This window comes from Zosterops lateralis (assembly GCF_965231275.1).
Source record: "Zosterops lateralis genome assembly, chromosome: 3".
NCBI classification, from domain to species: domain Eukaryota; kingdom Metazoa; phylum Chordata; class Aves; order Passeriformes; family Zosteropidae; genus Zosterops; species Zosterops lateralis.
In genome coordinates, this window is record NC_139764.1 from 18,849,423 (window position 1) to 18,868,592 (window position 19,170).

The 19,170-nt window shown below is 42.7% G+C and overlaps 1 protein-coding gene and 1 long non-coding RNA gene across 12 annotated transcripts in view; one reads left to right on the top strand and one right to left on the bottom strand.

The window, feature by feature from the left end:
- Positions 1–559, bottom strand: part of ESRRG (estrogen related receptor gamma) — a 393,084-nt gene extending 392,525 nt beyond the window's left edge. Inside the window, exon 1 of the mRNA XM_083857929.1 lies at positions 543–559. Coding sequence (XP_083714055.1) covers positions 543–544 — 2 coding nt within the window. The 5' untranslated portion in view covers positions 545–559. The remainder of the gene's footprint in view (positions 1–542) is intronic.
- Positions 560–620: 61 nt separating this feature from the next.
- The window catches only part of LOC310907616, a 41,669-nt gene continuing 23,119 nt past the window's right edge, over positions 621–19,170 (top strand). For 4 of the 11 annotated variants that reach the window (XR_014589665.1, XR_014589666.1, XR_014589667.1 and 1 more), the window contains exons 1-4: positions 621–730; positions 8,490–8,675; positions 10,375–10,489; positions 10,676–10,755. This is a non-coding gene — a long non-coding RNA (uncharacterized lncRNA). The other 7 variants (XR_014589670.1, XR_014589672.1, XR_014589671.1 and 4 more) reach the window with 7 other exon arrangements.

Below are 19,170 nucleotides of genomic sequence, written 5' to 3' on the forward strand. Positions count from 1 at the left end.
CCCTTTCAATTTCCCCAAATGAGGTTTGATGAATACAGCCCGCTGTCCGCGTTGATAGCGGGGAAATAATTGTCAGGGGCTCTGAGCGCTCCGGGAAGAGGAGAGCGGAGGAGAGAGGGAGGGATAAAACCTCTGCTGGCTCGCGGTTACCAATTCCCAGCCGGCTCGGACTCTGGGGACAGACACGGCGATCGCTTAACAAACCCTCCTCCTCCTCCTCCTCTCCCTTCACCACTCCTTCCTTCCTTCCTTCCTTCCTTCCTCTTCCTCCGGCACATTTTCTCCCCCGCGTTTGCCCACGTTTCATTCCTCCTCTTCATGAGGAATAAACCGTGCAAACTCAAACTAAAAAGAAAAGAAAAAAAAAAAAAAAAAAAAAAAAAAAAAAAAAAAAAAAAAAAGGAGAAAAAAGGGGGAAAAAAAAAAAAAAAGGAAAGGTGGGTGGGAAGAATACAGGAGGGGAATTAAAAAAATAAGACAGAAAGTGTCTGTGCCTGATCGCTGACCATCTGTGCAAAAGGTGATCATTGTTAGCTACTCACATGGCTGGTGGCAGAGCAGCTCTTAGCAATTAATAAGTCTCTCAGCTTGAGCTCTTCTCTTCCCTTTCGGATGGCAGCGCTCTCTGCGTGCCTCGCTCTCCCTGGCGCGCACACACAAACCCCAGCAGATGCTTCAGGACCGGCCACTTTGCGAGGGCAACAACACGGCAGGGTTTGTATTACTCCAGGTTCGTGTGTGTAGCCTATAAATAGCGAACTTTTTGATGGAATCAGCTAACAAATGAGAGGAGAAGGCGTAATTTTGCGCAGGGAGCCCCCCTTTCTCTTTGCCAGATTAAAACCCCCCAGGCAGCAGACAGAGCTAAAGTTGTGGGTGTGCGGAAAGGAATCTCATTTTACTGTAATCGCGCGCGAGATTTGTTTGTTTGTTTGTTTATTTTGGGGGTTGTTTTTGTTCCTCCCCCCACCAACCTCCTATAGGTTACATCCTCCTCCCTGCCTTCCCAGCCAGGGGCAGGAACTGACCCCTGTTAGCATCGGCTTTAACTCCGAGTTGGGAACACACGGCGCATTTGGGGTTTTCCTTTTGGTGGTGGTGCCTGTTTATTTTTTTTTTTTGGGAGTGAGGGGAAGATGTCCACGCGATAGCGTGTGGAAGTGCAGGAGGCGGCCGGGCAGGCTTTCCCTGAACGTGCCCTAATTTTGAAAGCAAGTGAAGAACAAAAAGAAAACAGGTCGGAATTACTGGGGGGGGGGGGGGGGAGGCGGGAAGGAGGGAAGAAGGCGGTACTTTGGTAGGGATGAAGTGTGTGACTGGGGCTTTGGGTCAGCGCTGGCCACCTCGAGAGAAGGCGCCTGGACACAGGTGGCTGAGGGGGCTCCGCTGTCCCGCCCGGGCAAAGGGCGCCGCGGGAATCCCGTCCTTGGCGGGTGGGCAGAGGGGCTGGCCCCACGGCTCGACCCCCGCTCCAGAGCCCACCCCGGCCTTCCTGGGCAGCCCACAGCTCCTCGGGGCCGGCTCCCCCTTCCATCCTCCCTCCCTTGCCGTGTTTTGCCGGCACGTTGGGCATCCCCCGCTCCCGCCAGCCCCCTGTCCCCCGAGGACATTGATCTGCGGGAAGCTCAAGGCTGGGCCCTGTCAGCACAGGGGCTGCCGCTGATAAGGATCCCACCGCGGCAGCTCTGGAGAGGTTTTCTCCCCTGACAGGTGCCTGACAGGGCTGGCCGGGGAGAACTGCTGACCTGTCTAAAGAAATATATCTGCGTCTCCCGGAATGGCAGGACAGATGGTGCCCGCTCGCACCGCGGCGGCTTCTCTCGATGGCACACACCGAGCGGAGCTGACGAGGGGTTTGTTTTTGTGGCAGGGAGGCAGCAATGCCCTCGGACATCCCGTGGCAAGGGCTCGACGGGAAATGTCCGCTCCTGCCCAGGCGCGGGGGGCGCCCAGAGGGGCACAGGGGGGCAGCGGCTCCTGCCCTGTCCCCGCGTTCACAGGATCCTGTCCTGCCGCAGGATCGCCGAGGAAAGGGCCAGAGCCGCGCCCCCAGTTTCCCCCAAACTGGTTCTAAAAGTCTCTCCCCGTCCCCGGGCCGGCTCCGGCTGCCCTTGTGCCGCCCCGGGGCTGAGGCGGCCCTGAGCTCTCTCGCTCTGAGCCCTCCCCCTGTGCCCCGCTGGGGCAGTGCCCGGCACGGACACGCAGTCCCGGCCCCTTTGGAGAGCGGGGCCCCGGCGGTGTGTCCCTCTCTCCCTCTCTCCCGGCTCCCGCAGCTCCCGAGCGAGGCGCAGCCCGGCGCGCTGCTCCATCCGCGCACATCTCCAATCTCATGGCTCATAAACTATTAGCCAAGGGATTTCATTATTCACCTCCCGTATCTTACAAAGGAGAAAGAGGAAAAAAAAAAAAAAAAAAAACAAAACACAACAACAAAAAGCCAAAGCAACAACACGCGCGCTCCTGGTCACAGCAGGAGCGGGCCGGGTTTAAATCCCAGCGCCTGCCCAGGCTCGGGGCTCGGGGCTCCACCGGGTTCCTCCCTCCCTCCCTCCCTCCCTCGGGCGGCTGCTGCTCCCGGGGGCACTGCGGCGGTCAGCCCCGGCCGAGGACAAAGCCCAGCCAAGCCAAGCCAAGCTGCGAACTACGTTTTACCGGCCGCGGAGAAAATATTCCAGAAGAAAGAATAAAATCTTGGGGATAAAGGGACGTGTGTAGGGGGAGCAATCTGCTTGTTTTCCTTGGGTTTTTTTCCTTCCTTTCTTCCCCCCCCCTCCTTTTTTTTTTTTTTTTTTTTTTTTTTTTTTCTTTTTCTTTTTCTTTTTTTTTTTCTGCAATAAATAGCGCTGGGAGTTATTTAGCTCTCCATTGGAATGTGACAGATCCCACTCCGCGGAGCGAGGGCCGCAGGCCGGGGCAGCCTCAGCAGGGCGCCCATAGAAACACAGGACCCGATCCAGGGAAAGTTACCCACAGCCTGGATGAGACAAGCACAAATGTTAATACACCTAACTTTGTTTCTTTCTCCCCCCCCCCCCGCCCGCCGCCTCCTCTCACGATTTATTTATTTTTTTTTTTTCATCCTTTAAGAAATAGACTGCGAAGAAGTTTAGACGACGAGGTAATTATAAAAACCAATATAGAGATTTTGAAGGAGAGAGCCGCTTCACAATTTTATACCGAGGAGCAAAATATTCTGGCGAAGTCTGGGGTCATCACCTGCAATAGAGCAATGTTCCCTCCCTGCTTAATATACATGGTGTGGGAAATGGAGGGAAAACATAGGTAGCACCTGTAGTGCCAAAGGAAAAAAAAATAAATTAGTACATCATATTTTGGGGCTATTTGGCAGGACGTTCTTCAAAAATAGACCCATATTTAATTATAGCTCTAATGACTTTCTCTATGCGACTGCTAGTTAATAGTAAGAAGGAAATGGGGTTTCTATAGAGTTTTTGCATTTTGGTATCTTTAAAAAAAATTTAAAAAAAGTAATTTTCTCATGTGTTAATAGCGCATCTGGGACTGCAAGTGACCAATCAACTTTTAGTTAACACACTGACCTGCCGAAGAAGCAGAACTCCCTTAAAAAAACCTGTATGTCTATATACACACACCGCCGTATCGGCGTGACCCTGGGAACCCCAGGGCTCTCCTTGCCCTCTTTGCAGGGAGGAGGCGATTTTCCAAAGAGACGAGGAGATGCTCAAGTTCAGCCCCGCCCGCGCCCCCCCCGCCGGGGCAGCAGCAGCTCAGCCCCGCTCAAACTGCAGGGGGGAGGCGGGCGGGGCACTGACCGGAGCCCCCTGGGCAGCGTGGGCGAGGAAAAGGCCCTGGTGGAAAGGCGGAGAGTTTGGGCTCGATGGGAGGTGTGGTACAAACACCAGTGACGGGGGGAGCACAAGCTCACGCGTGGGTGCTGCGAGCTCCAGAGCCTGGTCGGCAGCACAAAGAGAGGTCGGCAGCCTGAAGGAGGAACTCCTTTCCTTTCTGCTGTTGCCTCCTCACTGCTTTGTTTGTCTTATTTTTTTTTTTCCCTTCACGGTTAAATTAAATATGGCTTTAAAAATAATTTTTATTTTTTTTTCCATTCACATACACGTTTCAGGCAGGCTGGATGCCTGATGCAGCCCCTACCCCCCCAAAAAACTAGCACTGGAGTACGTTACTGCCGAGTTACACTTTAACTTCTCTGCAGGTAATAATTAAAGACCTTCTGTCTAAACCTCTTTCCCCCACAGCAGCACCGAGGCTCTCTTTCGCAATAGATTATATTGATCACACACACGGGCACGCTCTCCTGGAGCTGCAGTCTGTGAGCTGCTCTCAATTCCCTGCACTCTGTGCAACTTCTCCCTGCTCTTCTCCCATTCTTTTCCCGAGCTGAAAGATTTCTTTAGGGATGCACTTCCAAATTCCCCCAAGGAGAAGCTCCATGTGCAAAAGTCACTCACATGCACACCTGCAGGCTTTGGCCGTAAGTCTGAATTTTGTCCCACGGTTGCATTGTGTGTGAGTTTAAAAATAAGAGCTATAAAGGGAACAAAGTCATCTGACATCGGTAATGGAGTATCTCTGTCTAGTGAGAAGAAGCTCAACTTTTTTTTAGTGGTGACACTTTCCAAAGAAAACCTTCAGCCTTATCCTAACTGCTGTACTGGAAGTTTTAGGGGCTCTGAGTTACTTGAGATCACAAATTAATCTGCCAGTGAAGTGCGGCACACACCTGATATCAACAGAGGGTCAAGAGCTGGCCAGTTCCAGCTGATCCCGCATTTGATTTACTTCAGGCTGTTAAGATGTATGCTGTGGTGTTTTGATAAGAAAAAAGGAGTCAGCAGTTTGATTTGGCAATTCTTTACTTTCTTTTTTTTTTTTTTTTTTTTTTTTAATTTTTTCCCCTCTGAAGAGAGACGCAGTTTAAGCTGAAGAATTTGTTGTTGCTGGTGGGATGGTTTTTAGTGGAGGTTTTTGGTCTGCATGGGGCTATCTCATTACATGCTGTTAACACTTAACTGTGTTTCTTACTCTCCCAAGTGAGCCAGACCGTGGCATGAACTTGCATGCAGCTTGTCTACCTCAAGCCTCCAGCATCTCGGCTGCTGCCTTTGCTGGGGTTCACCCCAGCCAGAGAACTTGGAGCAACAGCCAAGGCAGTGACCATCACCCAGTGGGTCACATCAGCAACCTGCTTGGTCTTGGTGGAGCCCTACCACAGCTTTCCCCTCACACCTCTCTCTTCCACAGAGCCTTGTCCCCTGGGTTTCATCAGATGCCCCTGAAATATTTCAATTTTGGGTTTTTTATACTGTACTGATGTATTCATACAAGCTGCGTGTGGAGGCTGCCTGCTCTTAGCTGAATTAAACTATTATTTGAAGATATCTCCTGTACCTGCTGTGCCCTCTCTTACAGTCCCCAAAACTTTTGATCACAGAGAATTAAATCACAGTAATTACACCAGTGGTGTCTTCTCAGACGTGGGTGCCTGCACAGTGTAAAGAACACCTGCCACACTCCAGAGCAGAGCACCATTGCACAAATGACACTCCTCAGCAGTGCCACCAACGGGTGCATAACTAGGGGAATGAGGAGCAGATAAAGGTTTTTATTTTTTATTCTTTATTCCATCCCTTGTTTTTCTTTTCTTTTCCTCTTATTTTAGTTTCTCTGTCTCTAAAATAGGGAAGTAAGAGTCACTGACCCAATTGCCTTTCCATGAGGCAATTGGTGTTTGAAAAAAAACACCCCAGAAATCCTCAGAGGACGTAATCTGTGATAATGTATATTCTAAGGTAAATGTGCTGCCATTCCCTGTATTGGGGTTGGCAAACATTTCTCAGCAGAGACCACATTTTCTGTTGCATGTAGCTTTAGAAAAAACATCATCACTTAGGCTGAAAACTGATATGCTGACTGTCTGTACTGGGCAGATTATTTTGAAAATACCTGCCAAAACAATTTGTCCATTTCCAAGAACAAGGTTATGGAAAAATAAACAGTTTTGCTCCTACTAAAATGGAAACTTTTTTCCTTTGAAATGCTCTGCTGCCCTCAGGCTTTGAAGCACAGCCTCAAAATGTGACCTTTTTTATTTAAAATGTGCTTTTCCCTCTCTGTCTGAAAATTTATCTAAATGTGTCTAACTTATAAATATTAGAAATCGTGTCATGAACAGATGGCCAGCAGTGATTTCTTTTATTCTAGAGGAAAAAGGCATTGCTAAAAGTTGGCCCTCTCTACAAACAGAAGCTTGAGGATACAATGGTGAGGCTAGTTTTCCACTTTAATCCCCACACCCAAGTTTTCCCCATGAGCCTGAGCTTTGGCACAGAATCTGAGAGGTGGGAATCCTATCTCTCCTAAGCTCCAAGTGATTTGAAGGTTGTGTCAAGAGGAAAGGTTTCTGTGTGAATACAACACGGAGGAGAAAAACATTCAGTCTGTGACAGAGCAGGCAATAGTAGCAGCCAAGCCAGCCAGAGAGAAAAGCTGGGACTGGTGTTTGGAGGCAGGAACCTGGGACTGATTAGGTAAGGAGACACGGAGGTTGTGCAGAGAGAGCAGAGAGAAACTGTTCTGTTGAGGAGCCTGGAGGGCAGATAGGAGGGCAAGGCTGGAAAAACCAACTAATGTTGTCAGCCAAGAGCAAGGATGCTTAATTGCAGGATGTCCAGAGTAGCTGGGCTGAATTTCATTTGAAACATGGTAGAAACTCTGAAAGTCAAAACGTGGATTTTTTTTTTCCACTATTTATAGCCAATGCAGTTTAGCTACATAATTAATGCTTTTTATTTGGAGTGGAGTCTGCTTTCTAATGCTGAAAAAGAATTGACCTTCAAGAGCAGTGTTTCTGAGATGATTCGAAACATATTTTAATTTGTGTGTGTGTGTGACCACTGAACTAAGGAGATGTGTTATATATTCAACACTAGTCACCACATTGTGGATGTTAAGGAAATTACTAACCTGAGGGGTTCAGAGCACCTCCATTCAGCTCCCATATATTAGGATACATGACCACACAGATTATATTCCACAAATTTCCTGAAGCGGAAACGAAACCCTGCAAGGTACCCTTCCTCTGGGAGCAGATCAGTACTTTGTAGGTTTTATTCACTGGATTCCTGTCTAATTTGTCACAGAGCTGGGTACAGCTCATGTACAAGGCAGCGAATTACAAGGATGGAAAGCAGGACACTGTGGCAGTGTGGTTGCTGAATTTAACTGCTGAGTTTGCTTCCATTCCCCTTCCACCTCAAGGATTCTACAGTGTAGGGAGAGTTGCCTCAAGAGGCAATAATTAGTTGAGATCTTCATATGACAAGGGCCTATTTTGAAACTTTGGAGTCTGGAGGGCTGAAGAGAATTACTCACTTTGCATGGACTAGGCCAAGCGATGCAGAATGATAAACAGGTAGAAAAATTAAGTAGATGATATCTCTAATTGGATACCCAAAATTAGCAGGCATTTTGTACTTTAATCTCATTTGGTTGGAACAGAGATTTTTAAAAAGGATAGGATGATATAATCCCTTCAGTTCCAGGCTGAAAAAGAAGCTATGGCGTGGTGGGGAGAGGAACAGGAAAAGAACAAACTTAGGATTTTTGTATCCCGGATATGGCGTTATGTAGGTAAATATAACACTGGAAATAACTCCTGCCTGTGCCCTGCTCTGCAAGCCAAAGGGGTGCTTGAGAAGAAGATCAAGCAGAAAAGCCCCACAGCCCTTTAAAATTGTGTTCATATGTCATTGCACAAGAGCAGATGAAACAAAGGCTTTGTGAAGTTATTTGTGAAAAGGGGGAAGGAGAGGGAGGAAGAAAAGAGAGAAGAAGCCCAGGGTACCAGAGACCATGGAAATAAGGTGCTGACCCAGAAGAGACTAAAAGTACATGTCTATACTGGTGAAAGCACTTGTATCTGGGACACTACACATCAGATATATGCCATGGTGGCTAGCTTTTTGGTTACTGCACACTCTCTTTTCCCTTTGTTTCTTGGAATTTTTTTTTCTTACATAGTCTGAATTTTGAGGAAAACATGTTCTTTTTTTTTTTTTTCCTTGAAAATTCCTAATCAACTCCTACTACGTGATGGTGTAATGATAAAGCACCTGCACAAGGGATTGGAGCAATGTGATTAGCTTTCATTCTCTCACTTCCTACTGGCTTTAAGTGTTTATAGAGACTGAAATACTCTTTTAATATGTGTGTGTCCTAACAAGGTTAAGCATAATATCAAAAGGGTAATCAAACAGGAGAGTCCAAGTACTTTCTAACTTTTTTATTTCTCAATAAGCACCTATTTAACTCCTTTTCTAGTGGTAGCACTGAAACCCATTAATTTGGAACGAGACTAAAAGAGTATTTCAGGGGGATGGATTTAACACTAAGAGTCCTACAGATTGACATACATCTGGCTGGATTTAAACAAACAACAGAGAAGAAAACCTACTCTTAAACTTCTGATTTTGTGTTTTCTATGTTAGAATATAGAAGAGCTCCAGAATCTCTTTTTTTTTAAATGGGGATAGAAGTGCCCTCACCAGGCACATGGTTCTGACCTCAGCTGGAGGATCCTTGGCCTGGAGTCAAGCAGTGTCTGCACTCACTGAAACAGCCAAATTAATTGTCTGCTTAGCCATGGATTAAAATTCATTCACTGATCCAAGACAGTAAGTGAGACAATAATTTGCTACTCCTACTTTGTTTTGCAGCAGATTCTCATTCAGAATAAACCTGCAGTTCAGCATCAGGTTTTCTTACCCATGGTGGCATTGTAAAATTGTACCTTCAATAACTTCAAAAAATAGAATAAATTAATGCAGATGTAAAAAGAGAAAACTCATCCTGGTTTTAGGAGCACAGAGACTGCATGAGAGCAGAGTACAAAGATAGCTTCAGGAGTCCTGATGTAATCAGCAGTCACCATTATTTTAAGTGGTAACTTGTAACAAATACAGTGTCATTTCCTCTGAGCCAAAGACCTTTACAGCACTGCCTTTACCACCACAGCCTAACTCTTTTCTTCTCTAACAAACCACAGGCTTGATTGAAATGTTAGAGAGTAAATTGCTTAATGCTTTCTAGAGACCTCAAATATGTGAAGTACCCAATGCAAAAAAGAGAGAGGTTATTTCAAAACCAAGCATAGCAAAACTGACCTGCTGGAGAAAAGAGCCTCTGCCTTGTTTCTGCTCACATTAGGTACTGTGCTTGGATTTCCTAACAAAGCAACATATGCTTCCAAGTCCATCACTTTTAAACTAATATAAAAGGCAGAAAAACTAATATAATCTTAATTATACAATGCAAAGGTGACCATCTGGCTGCTTAGGGATTGCATTTGACCCAGATAACAGCAAATGTTTTTCATATCGAAGGCAAAAATTTAGTTGTGACATCCACATCTCCCCTATTATCACTGATAATGACAAAACAAACAATTTCAAGATGTAGTACAAAAGTCATGTTGATGGAAAACAGTATGTCTCCTGCTGTATGTATATCCTATACATAGCAGCCTCTTTGCAGAAGAAGATTCTTCTCACCATGGCCAGTAATAATAGAAGAGAACAAGAGAAAAAAGGTCTTTTCTCAGTATATCTGACCAAGTCAAAGATCTGGTATTCATGTCAATAAAGCTTTACTATTGCTTGTGATGATAATCCTGTATCATCCCACTCCTGAGGTGGCTGTAACTCATTGTGAATGAATAGAACATTATACAAAAGTATGTACCTACTTTGATGTGCAGTAATCTGACTGTATCTCTATGTGAGGCAAAAGGCCCCCAAACAACAGTAGGGGTGGTTACAATAAATCATTTGGGTATAAATTTAGCACTCACTGCAATAGCACTGCAATATTTCATAGGCGCACATTCCAAGGGAAATAGTTTGCTCATAAATATACCAATGATATCACTGACTTGGACACTCCCAGTGTGAGTTTAGAGAGAGGAGTAAAATGGAAGTTTATTCTGATTTTCTGGGTATGAGGATGGCTTTTCCACTAGCAGTGCTGGTCCATCCTTTGTCACATGTGTTCAAAAACTCCACACTCACTCATCCATATCACCAATAGGAAAAGAAAGGCAGAGTTGTCTGGAAAGTAAATTTAGGACGAGGAAGATATTCTGGACCTGCTGTGGCCTCACTTCTGGGCAAGGTTTGCCAAGAGGTAAAGAGAAGCCTTTGCCTAGGCAAGAACCAGCCTCCCTAAAGGCAGATGAACACTAGTCTTTCACCAATTTCAAATAGTCAAGAAGAGCTACAGTCTTTAAACTGCTTTTGTGGGGTGATTTTTCCCTTTTCCCTTTTTTTTTTTTTTTTTTTTTTTTTTTTTTTTTTTTTTTTTTTTTTTTCCCTCCAGGGTTACTCCACCTTCCTGAGGATGAGGAGCATATGCAGTCTTAGTTGTGACACTTAGCAGAGGAGTCAAAAGTGGCAAATGCTTGAGAAGAGGCAGCTTTAATTTGTGACTCTTAGCAAGTTTTCAGATTAGCTTTCCCTTCAAAAAACAGAATAGCTTTTAAACTAAATATCCATTATAAAATGTAGTGACAATAACAGAAGTGAAAACTTTGTGTATTTGAACTCTCTTAAGGGAAGCTCCTGTAAAAGCAGACATTGTATGCATTCTCTGTGACACACTAATATTTTGTTTTGTACAGAATATAGAGGACAACAGTGTGCAGAAAGCCCAGTAAGCCACCATCTTCTGCATGGACAAAAGGCAATGACAATAAAGAAGGTAAAGGGTGGAGAATTGCATGGAAGGGGTTGATGCTGAAGATCAGACTTCATCTTTACTAATAAATAAGGATGCTGAGATGAATAAAACCTGAAAAATTAATTCTTAGCTATCATACAGTCCTCAACACTGTCCTATTTTAATGATCTCATAAGTTCTCTGCAAGTGAAATGTGCAGAGAACTTACAAGATCATTTAAATCTCATATGTTAAAATATGTCTTTTCTTTTAGTAACTACACACTTATTTAATTCACCTTCCTAATAAATCACCACATGTTCTGTACTTGCTTTGGAGGCTTGCTTTTCCTTAATACTGAGGATCATACAATTAATGCTAGAGTATTCATTTGAAATGCCAAGGAAGAACATTACAAATAAAATCTAAAATGAATTAAACTCCTGCTTTATTCAGTGGAAGAATAAAGAACAGCAGTACACATACTTAGAGCCATAAATGTACCAACAATCTTAATTGAACTAGTATTTTTAAGCATGTGACTGAATCAAGTAATGGACTGGAACAGAGCCTATAATCAGCAATGTTGTATTCAGACTCAGTTTGAAGATAAGCAGATAGGTAAATTTAAACTCAGAAAAATAGATTTTTTTAGCCTAATAAATTTGCCTCCTGGAGTATCTTTTTTACTGCTTGGCAGTATGTTATTGTGGTGGGTCTGTCACACCTATTAATCTGAAAGTGCACTGGATCCTCTCTTCAGGAGTAAGTTTTCTTCTGTGCATATTTATATCCTCCACAGCCTTGATGGAGAAATTATCTTGAAACAGATGGATATCAAATCCAACTCTTTCTTCAGATCAGAACATATTAGAAATTGGTCAGAAATATCAGTGCCCTAGATAAAAGAGATTCAGACCTTTCCTTTTGTACTTGTCTCATCGAGCAGAGAAGTTATGCCCTGTAAGCTCCACAGTGTTCAGGCTGCTGGGGCTGGTTTCCCTAAGCTCCACTGTGCAGCTACAGAGTTGTCTTCTCTTAAAGGCAACTTGGGCCAAGATTTTTGGTCAGGTAACCTGACTTGTCTCTTGGGGCAATCCCTTTACTTACAGTTGCTGCACCCTCCCACCTACTCCTGAGGCATAGACTGTACCATCTGTTTAAAGAGGAATTTCTTTTAAAAATAAAAATCCCTCAACGGCTGGACAAGCATTCTCTGGCTTCTCCCAAGCTTCAGACACCACCATCCAAAACAAACCAAAGCTGGCTCTGTGAGTGTTCTTTCACAAGGCATGAGAACATGAAAGCTTCACTTGTTGACCAGCAGGTGCCATGCTGGGATTGTGCCAATGGTCTGCCTACACCAGTCTGCCACCTCCTCACCAGCCATACTCAGAATCCCACACATATCCAGGGAAAATGTTGGAACAGCACCACAATGAAGTGGAACTGACGTCCTAGAGGACTTACTCTGGTTATAGGAGTCAGTGACTCTTTGTTCAGTTAGGAGAAAATACAATTGGCTTTTGCTTACAGTTGAATCAGAAATGATATATTAATATGAAGGTGCTCAGAAAAGAGTGTTTATAGTGTCAAGACCAATTTCTAAGAAGCCAAAAATTTCAAGGCTATGTAAACACAAGGGCATGTTTCTCTTTCTGTTCATTTGTTATCCCCTATGAAACAATAACTTCCTACAGCAGCAATCAAGAACAAGATGAATTTTACATTCACCTAAACCAAACACATATGAGAAGAATAAATTAGGGAATTTTGTTAGCTTTAATGCAAAAGACTGTGTTTCTGAAGTCTTTATCATTTTATTCCTGCAGAGGAATTAAGAAGATGACATGATTAGCAGGTTAGAAAAATATCTGTGGAAGTGCCAGTCACTATAACTGTTTGATGAACATGATACTTATGGAATAGATAAGGAGCTTTCTGATCTGGCACTTAAAAGATTTACAACTTGCAAACACTTTGGGGAGTTCCATTGATTTAGCTGGATCTTGAACGCTGGCACAACAAACCAGTGCTGAAAGCACTAAAAGTTCTGCTTGTGGATAGCCCAGTCATCTGATGCTGCTTGCTTTGGGCCTGTGGTTAATTGTTAACATTTTGGGGACAAGCCAGTGACCCTGTGTTCTTTCTCAGGAATGTACGACCCATTCACCAGCAACTAGTTTGTGCTGAATGCCCACTAGGCTGGAATATTTTGGTGTTTAAAGATGAACCCAGCTCAAACTTTTCTGTGTTGCTACTGACTTTTCATCAGACATCTTGCTTTATGGAAAATTCTCTCATCTGGCTCTGGAGTGATGAATGCATTGAGCTGTGGGGAAAGTCTGTAAAAGCTAAAGATCACTCAAGGAGAAATTAAATGGCTTTTGATTATAATTTCTTATCAGGTTTAAGAAACTGCTTTAATGAAATCAAGATGGAACACTTTAGATGCAGCAAAATTATGACTAACTTGAAATAACAACAGAAATATTTAAGAATAAATAAATTAGGACATTTAGAAATATCATTAGGACCAGTGCAACTAGTAATAAAACTGAAAAAGAGACATACTTATTTCAAGTTTAATTTATTTGTGGCTAGCAAGTTTTAATTAAAACAAATCCTATTTGCTGTGTATTTACCAATTTATCATACAAGGACCATAAAGTGGAACTATATTGGGTGATTTATTTTGTGGCTGTTTCTCTCTGCTTCTGTGTTCATATCTAAATCATGAAGAGAAAATGAGACCACTAGCAAAATCAAAATACTTTATTTAAAACAAAATGTGTAATTGTTCAGAAATAGACTATTGACTTTCACTGGGTTAAACAGCTCATGTACTGATTAGGCTTGAAGCTATAATTGTTCTTGTCACCCAAACTCTGCTCAGTCAATATCTTTTTATCATATACATTTTTAATCACATATTAATAAACAAGAAGGTGTGCTTTATTGATGGCTGGATTAGTTTATTGACCAACTCAACAACTCTCTATATAGTTTCTGAACACAGAAACAAGGTCAATGTGTAAAGATGAGGAATAGTACATTCACCATCTTTAATATACTTCAATCTGGCAGTGTACTCACTTTCTTACAAGTGCTGCAATCCGTAAAGTTTCTCCAATTCTTTTAGAAATTATTTCATGTTTAAAACAATCTCATTGTTCAAGCACATTTTGGCTTTAGTTTTAGGAACTTTATACTTCTAAGAGCTCCTTTTATTTACTATTTTTTGCTACCTTCACACTAAGCTCATTTATTTTTAAACCTTTGGGAATTCAGGTTTTCAGATACTTGTAGATTCTTAACAAGTATTTTCTAATTACTTCTATTTTGGAAAATACTGTTGGAAAATATTCAAATTCTCCCAACTGATAACTTTCTTCATCCTTCTAATCAGTTCTTGTCAGTTTTTTTTCCTCTGTGAATTTTTATTGTGAGTATTCTCCTTGAGATCCAGGCTTGAAATTATGGCCCCTAAGACAACCGTATGAAATGAATGATTAAAACAATAATAGAATGTGGTACTACCAGTGTGTATTCTTTTCCTGTCAGAAAAAAACTTTTGCAGAGGAACTCCCATTTTACACCCCCTCTTTTAGTTTTAATTATTGCTTTTATTTTTCAAAGGAATGGAAAGTGGAATAGAAATAGATCTTTTTATCGGGATCTACATTTTTACAAAACACTGTTTTGCAAACAGAAAAGTAATAAATCGAAAATATGTTGATGACTCTGACTGTCAGGTGCTCACATGACCACCTAAACCCAAAAGTCATGTGGAAAAGCAGCTGACTGTCAGCACACACCTCTGCTCAGCCAGAAACAGAGATGAAGCATGTTTTCAGCCTGAAGTTTTTAGTCTCTAACCCTTCCACATGCTTTTCTCCTTAAGGTATTAGGTATGAGGTCAATCACTGCAGTATCACGTACCAGTAGCTCTGATTTTACCAGGGGCTTATGCCTGAATAGTTTAGGTGATGAGATGGAAAAAAGGTCTGGCTTGACTGTTTCTAAAATCACATGCAGAGGCACTATTGCTTTGCTTTCTCCCTGTGCAGTTCTCCAGATGCCTCTCAAATAAGCTCTATTCCCTGCTATGGATTACAGCTCACACTAAAGAGAGGCTGTCTGAAGAGGTCTCTCTATTTCTTTTTTTCCCACCCAGAAACTGTTTTGTCTCCCAGAGTATATTATCAGCTTTGGTTTTGTTGTTGTTGTTGTTGTGTTTTTTTGTTTTGTTTTGTTTTTTTTTTTTTTTTTTTTTTTTTTTTTTTTTTTTTTTTCAAATAGATTAATTTGTTCTCTAACTACATGTCTGCTCCCTCTAGGTCCTTTTGTGCTACTGATTGTATTTACATGTTTTTTTAGGAAGAGGTAAAATATCTCAGTACTATCCAGTAATGTTTTTCTGTGCCTTTGTCTCTGGAATTTAAAAGATATGTCAATTCTATCCTTTTTGTGAGTGCTGTGCTATACTCCTCAGGCTGCCAGTCAAAGAAAACATTTGAGATATACCAAATATACCAAAGTATAAAAATCTAGCCTAATGATGTCGAGAAAGCTGCTAGTGTAGTTATTAAACACCAAGCAGTGACCCCCAGGCACTTCAGTTTTAAATGGAGAAGTCTGAGAAAGCAAGTGAAGAAGAGAGGACCCTTCACTCCACTAATACCTCAAAATACTGTCAAAGGGGAGCTGGGACAACAGCAGAGGGTCAGGCTGAACTGCTCATTACCACAAGGTCTTCTCAAGAAACAAAAGGTGTTACAGAAACACATCTGAACTCCTGTGGATGACTAAACTGGCAAACCCATTCATATTCACATGAGCATTAGCCCTGTGAAAGCACCGAGTGCACCGAGATGTGTAGAAGTTCTGGTCATGCAAGGTAAAGCTTCCCAGAGGCACCTTTTAATTGGTCTCATTTTCTCTGCCAAACATCATCAAAGTTTCAGATGTTCAGGCCAGGTCTTGTCACTTTACTATTTCATCACTTTTTGGATTACTGACTCCCAACAAAAATGTTCTCAAACATATTTGCACCCTGAATGTTTTTTGACCTTTCACATGCACACTTCTTTCCCTCTAAGAGCCTTGATGAATTCTTAAAAAGTAGAGAAAGGAAAATTATGGAGTGTGAACTACTATAAACCCCACAAGGTAAATGGTTGTCCAGATGCTTTCTAATTTCAAGGGCAGACAGAGGAAATTTTCATAGCCCTTTAGGAACAGAGTCCCCTCCACCTAATTTCTGGCCTTTTTAAGAAAAAAAACCCCCAAAACACAATAAACTCCAGGAACTGTGCAAGCTGTGGATACCCACATGCAGTTCCCTGTGTCAACGTGTAGGAAGTGTATGGAGTGAGGCAAGCAAAAGCATTTCTGGGAAAGTTGTTATTAAAGGGAAGGCAACTACTAGAGCCAGTTTATGAAACGATTGAAATGAGTACTATGCACAATGAATAGGCTGATTTCCATGGTAGGAACACACCAAACCATGCCAGCGTGGGCTGACTCACCACAAATAGGTGGGTTTGACTCTTGGCTCTGACACTGACTTATTGCACAGCCTCAGGCAAATCCCTAAACATTTGTTTTTAGTTCTCCATTTATATGATTTGGATAATACTTACATACCTGAAGGGGATACTTTAAGATACAATATGTTTAAGATACTACAAAGATTTTAAATGCTGTAACATAGCTAAGCCTCATTAACACCGCCAGACTTAAATAAACACTGGATGATTTAAGTAATGCTGTACATATTCTTGGAATTGGGGAACTTCACTGAACAAAGAGCAAAATCTTCAAAGAGCCAGAGGAAAGGGAAGGTACAACCTATTGTGAAGGTGAAGCACTTTGCAAGGGTGGGTGAATTTGTAGAGGAAGAAGAACAAGTTTGTTAATAGGCAAGAGTTCATCCTTCATTAATTATTGAAGTGGTTGGACAGTGCTGAAAAGCAGCACATGCTCAGGGCTGGGTGAAGAAAACAAGAATCATAGCCTCAGTTACCCCCTGTACTGGAGCTAGAGAGGACTTTGCCAAGGAGAGACCCAAGGGTTTATTTTTATTTCCTATATAATGTGAAAAAAACAAATGTCAAAAGAAATCCTCTCTGTTCAGACCTTCCTCTCCTGTCAGGAAGGGGAGGTAGTTTTCTCCAAAACAGCACAAGGTGCTCTGACAGTTCTCCAGGACTGAATCATGCAAAAGGATGATGGTTATCCTGCTGAACTTTTCAGCAAGGGAGAAGTCCTGGCACGGTGAGATGGGTTGGAAATCCCTCTAGATGAAAAGGTCCCAGTAAAGCCACTGGGAAGAGAGCTCATCCTCTGGTGACTGCATTAAACTTATTGCAGTGAGAACAAAGGCAGAGCCCCTGGACTTCTGCTGGAGACTTTGGGTCTGCCGCCATTGTCCTGAAATCCTTAATCATGGAATGAGATTAATTTGTGTTGGAAGGGACCTTAAAGATCATCTAGTTCCAACCTCCCTGCTAGACCAGGTTGCTCAGAGCTCTATCCAGGCTGGCCTTAGCACATTTCTAAGCCAGAACAAGCTGTTCCAGTGCCTCACCTTCACAGTAAAGAACTTTCCATTATCTAATGTAACCCTATCTCTTTCAGTTCAAACCCATTCCCGTCTGTCCTATCTCCACATGCCCTTGCAAAAAACATCCCTCTCCAGCTGTCCTGGTCCTGTAGCTCCCTTTATGGCAGCTGGAAGGTGCTATAAAGTGTCCCTGGAGCCTTCTCTTCTCCAGACTCAAAAACCTGAACTCTCTCAGCCTGTCTTCATCTTAAGCCCCACTAACACCAGAAGGAATGCATTTTTGGGCTCACCCAGAGAGAGGCAAATCCCACACACAGAATATCAGATAAGATAAAACAGCAGCATTAGCACTTCTGAGGTTTCCTCCCCCCACTTTTTTTTTTTTTTTCTCTAAAGTTTTTCTCCGAACTTAAAGGCCTCAGTGAAAAAAAACACATTCTTAAAAAAAAGGGTGGAGGGAAAGCCTGGAAACATAGAGAGTGGTATAACAGGATGTGAAATCAGGTTAGCTGCTCTAAAAGTAGAAGGGAGAGGCTGGAAGTGAACGAGGAAGAGGAGGAGAAGCTGAAGTGGATGTCTTGGAGCGAGTGAGATGCAGTCAGAGGCAGGAAAAAAGGGACTTCTCTTGGTCAGTGGTAGGGAGCAGGTAAAACTGCAGCAGTCAGGTTTCAAGTATTAAGAAATGAGAATTGAGACGATTAGTGCCAATGTCTATTCTTTTCATTAAATTCATTTGTAGTAAGCCTGAGGAAACAAATTGACAGACCAGCAATTTGAATAGGCCCTCCAACTTTTGAGGATAAACCTCAGTCCTTTTTACTGGTTTGACTGGAAAGGACTAACAGCCAGTCCTGTCTCCAGACCAGTTCTACCATCATCCAGCTCTGAATGCCCAATCCTGGTGGAAAAATGTTGCCCTGTCCTGCAGCTTTTATTGCCCAGGTGAGTCCCGCAGAAAGGAGTCCTGACTGTCACCTGTGAGACTGCCCAGCAATGTGAACCAAAGGGTGCTGGGTGGAGAAACCTGGGACATTTTCTTCCAGAGAGCACTTCTACTCCTTAAGAGAGTGCTCTGACAGGCACATTCAAACAGTGTGGTATGTATGAGAAGATAGGCTGGACTTCTCACAGTGACACCAAGGCGAGCACAGAGTGCCCCACAACTCCTTGGTAGATGTCACTGAATTGGGCAATTTGGGTTCTACACTCACTACAGCTATTTTTGTGTCTTATTTACCACTTGTGACAATCCTAAACACGGAGCTGGATCTAGAACACAGTTTGAGACGTTGCCACACTGCTGGCTATAAAACTGCTGCCCATACCAGAAAACAAAAGTATTTTCACCTTGTAAACTGATAAGTTCTTTATAGATACACATCAGTCGAGATACACAAAATCAAATTTGTGTTAAACTAGCAAAGGTAATCCATTTTTACTATGTCTACAGACCACAGAACACTTTTCTTCCAAGAAAAGTTGAATAAATCACAGAGCTTTCTTAAGGAGACTTTTCTCCTGTTCTTCAGAAAGTCCTTAACGTGACATCTGTCCCTGCACTGTCACCTCCTTTAAAACTAACAAATGCATGACAGATAGTACAAGATTTATAAATTAAAGAAACCCACCCCTTTTAAGTAATATTCTTTAAATCTCAGTTTCTGACAGTCCTCCTATTTGCTCAGTAACTGTAATAGGCGTATTTTTCAGAAAATAGTGAATAAAAACTGACAAGCTATCGGGGGAATCTGAATGCATAATTGATAGGGGCATAAATTAATATGATTAGGCCTTTATTGGGTGCCACTGCTGCCAAACCTACAAAAGGGGCATGGAATAAAACATGGCTATGTTCTCAGGGCTGATAGACATCAATATGTAATGCATAT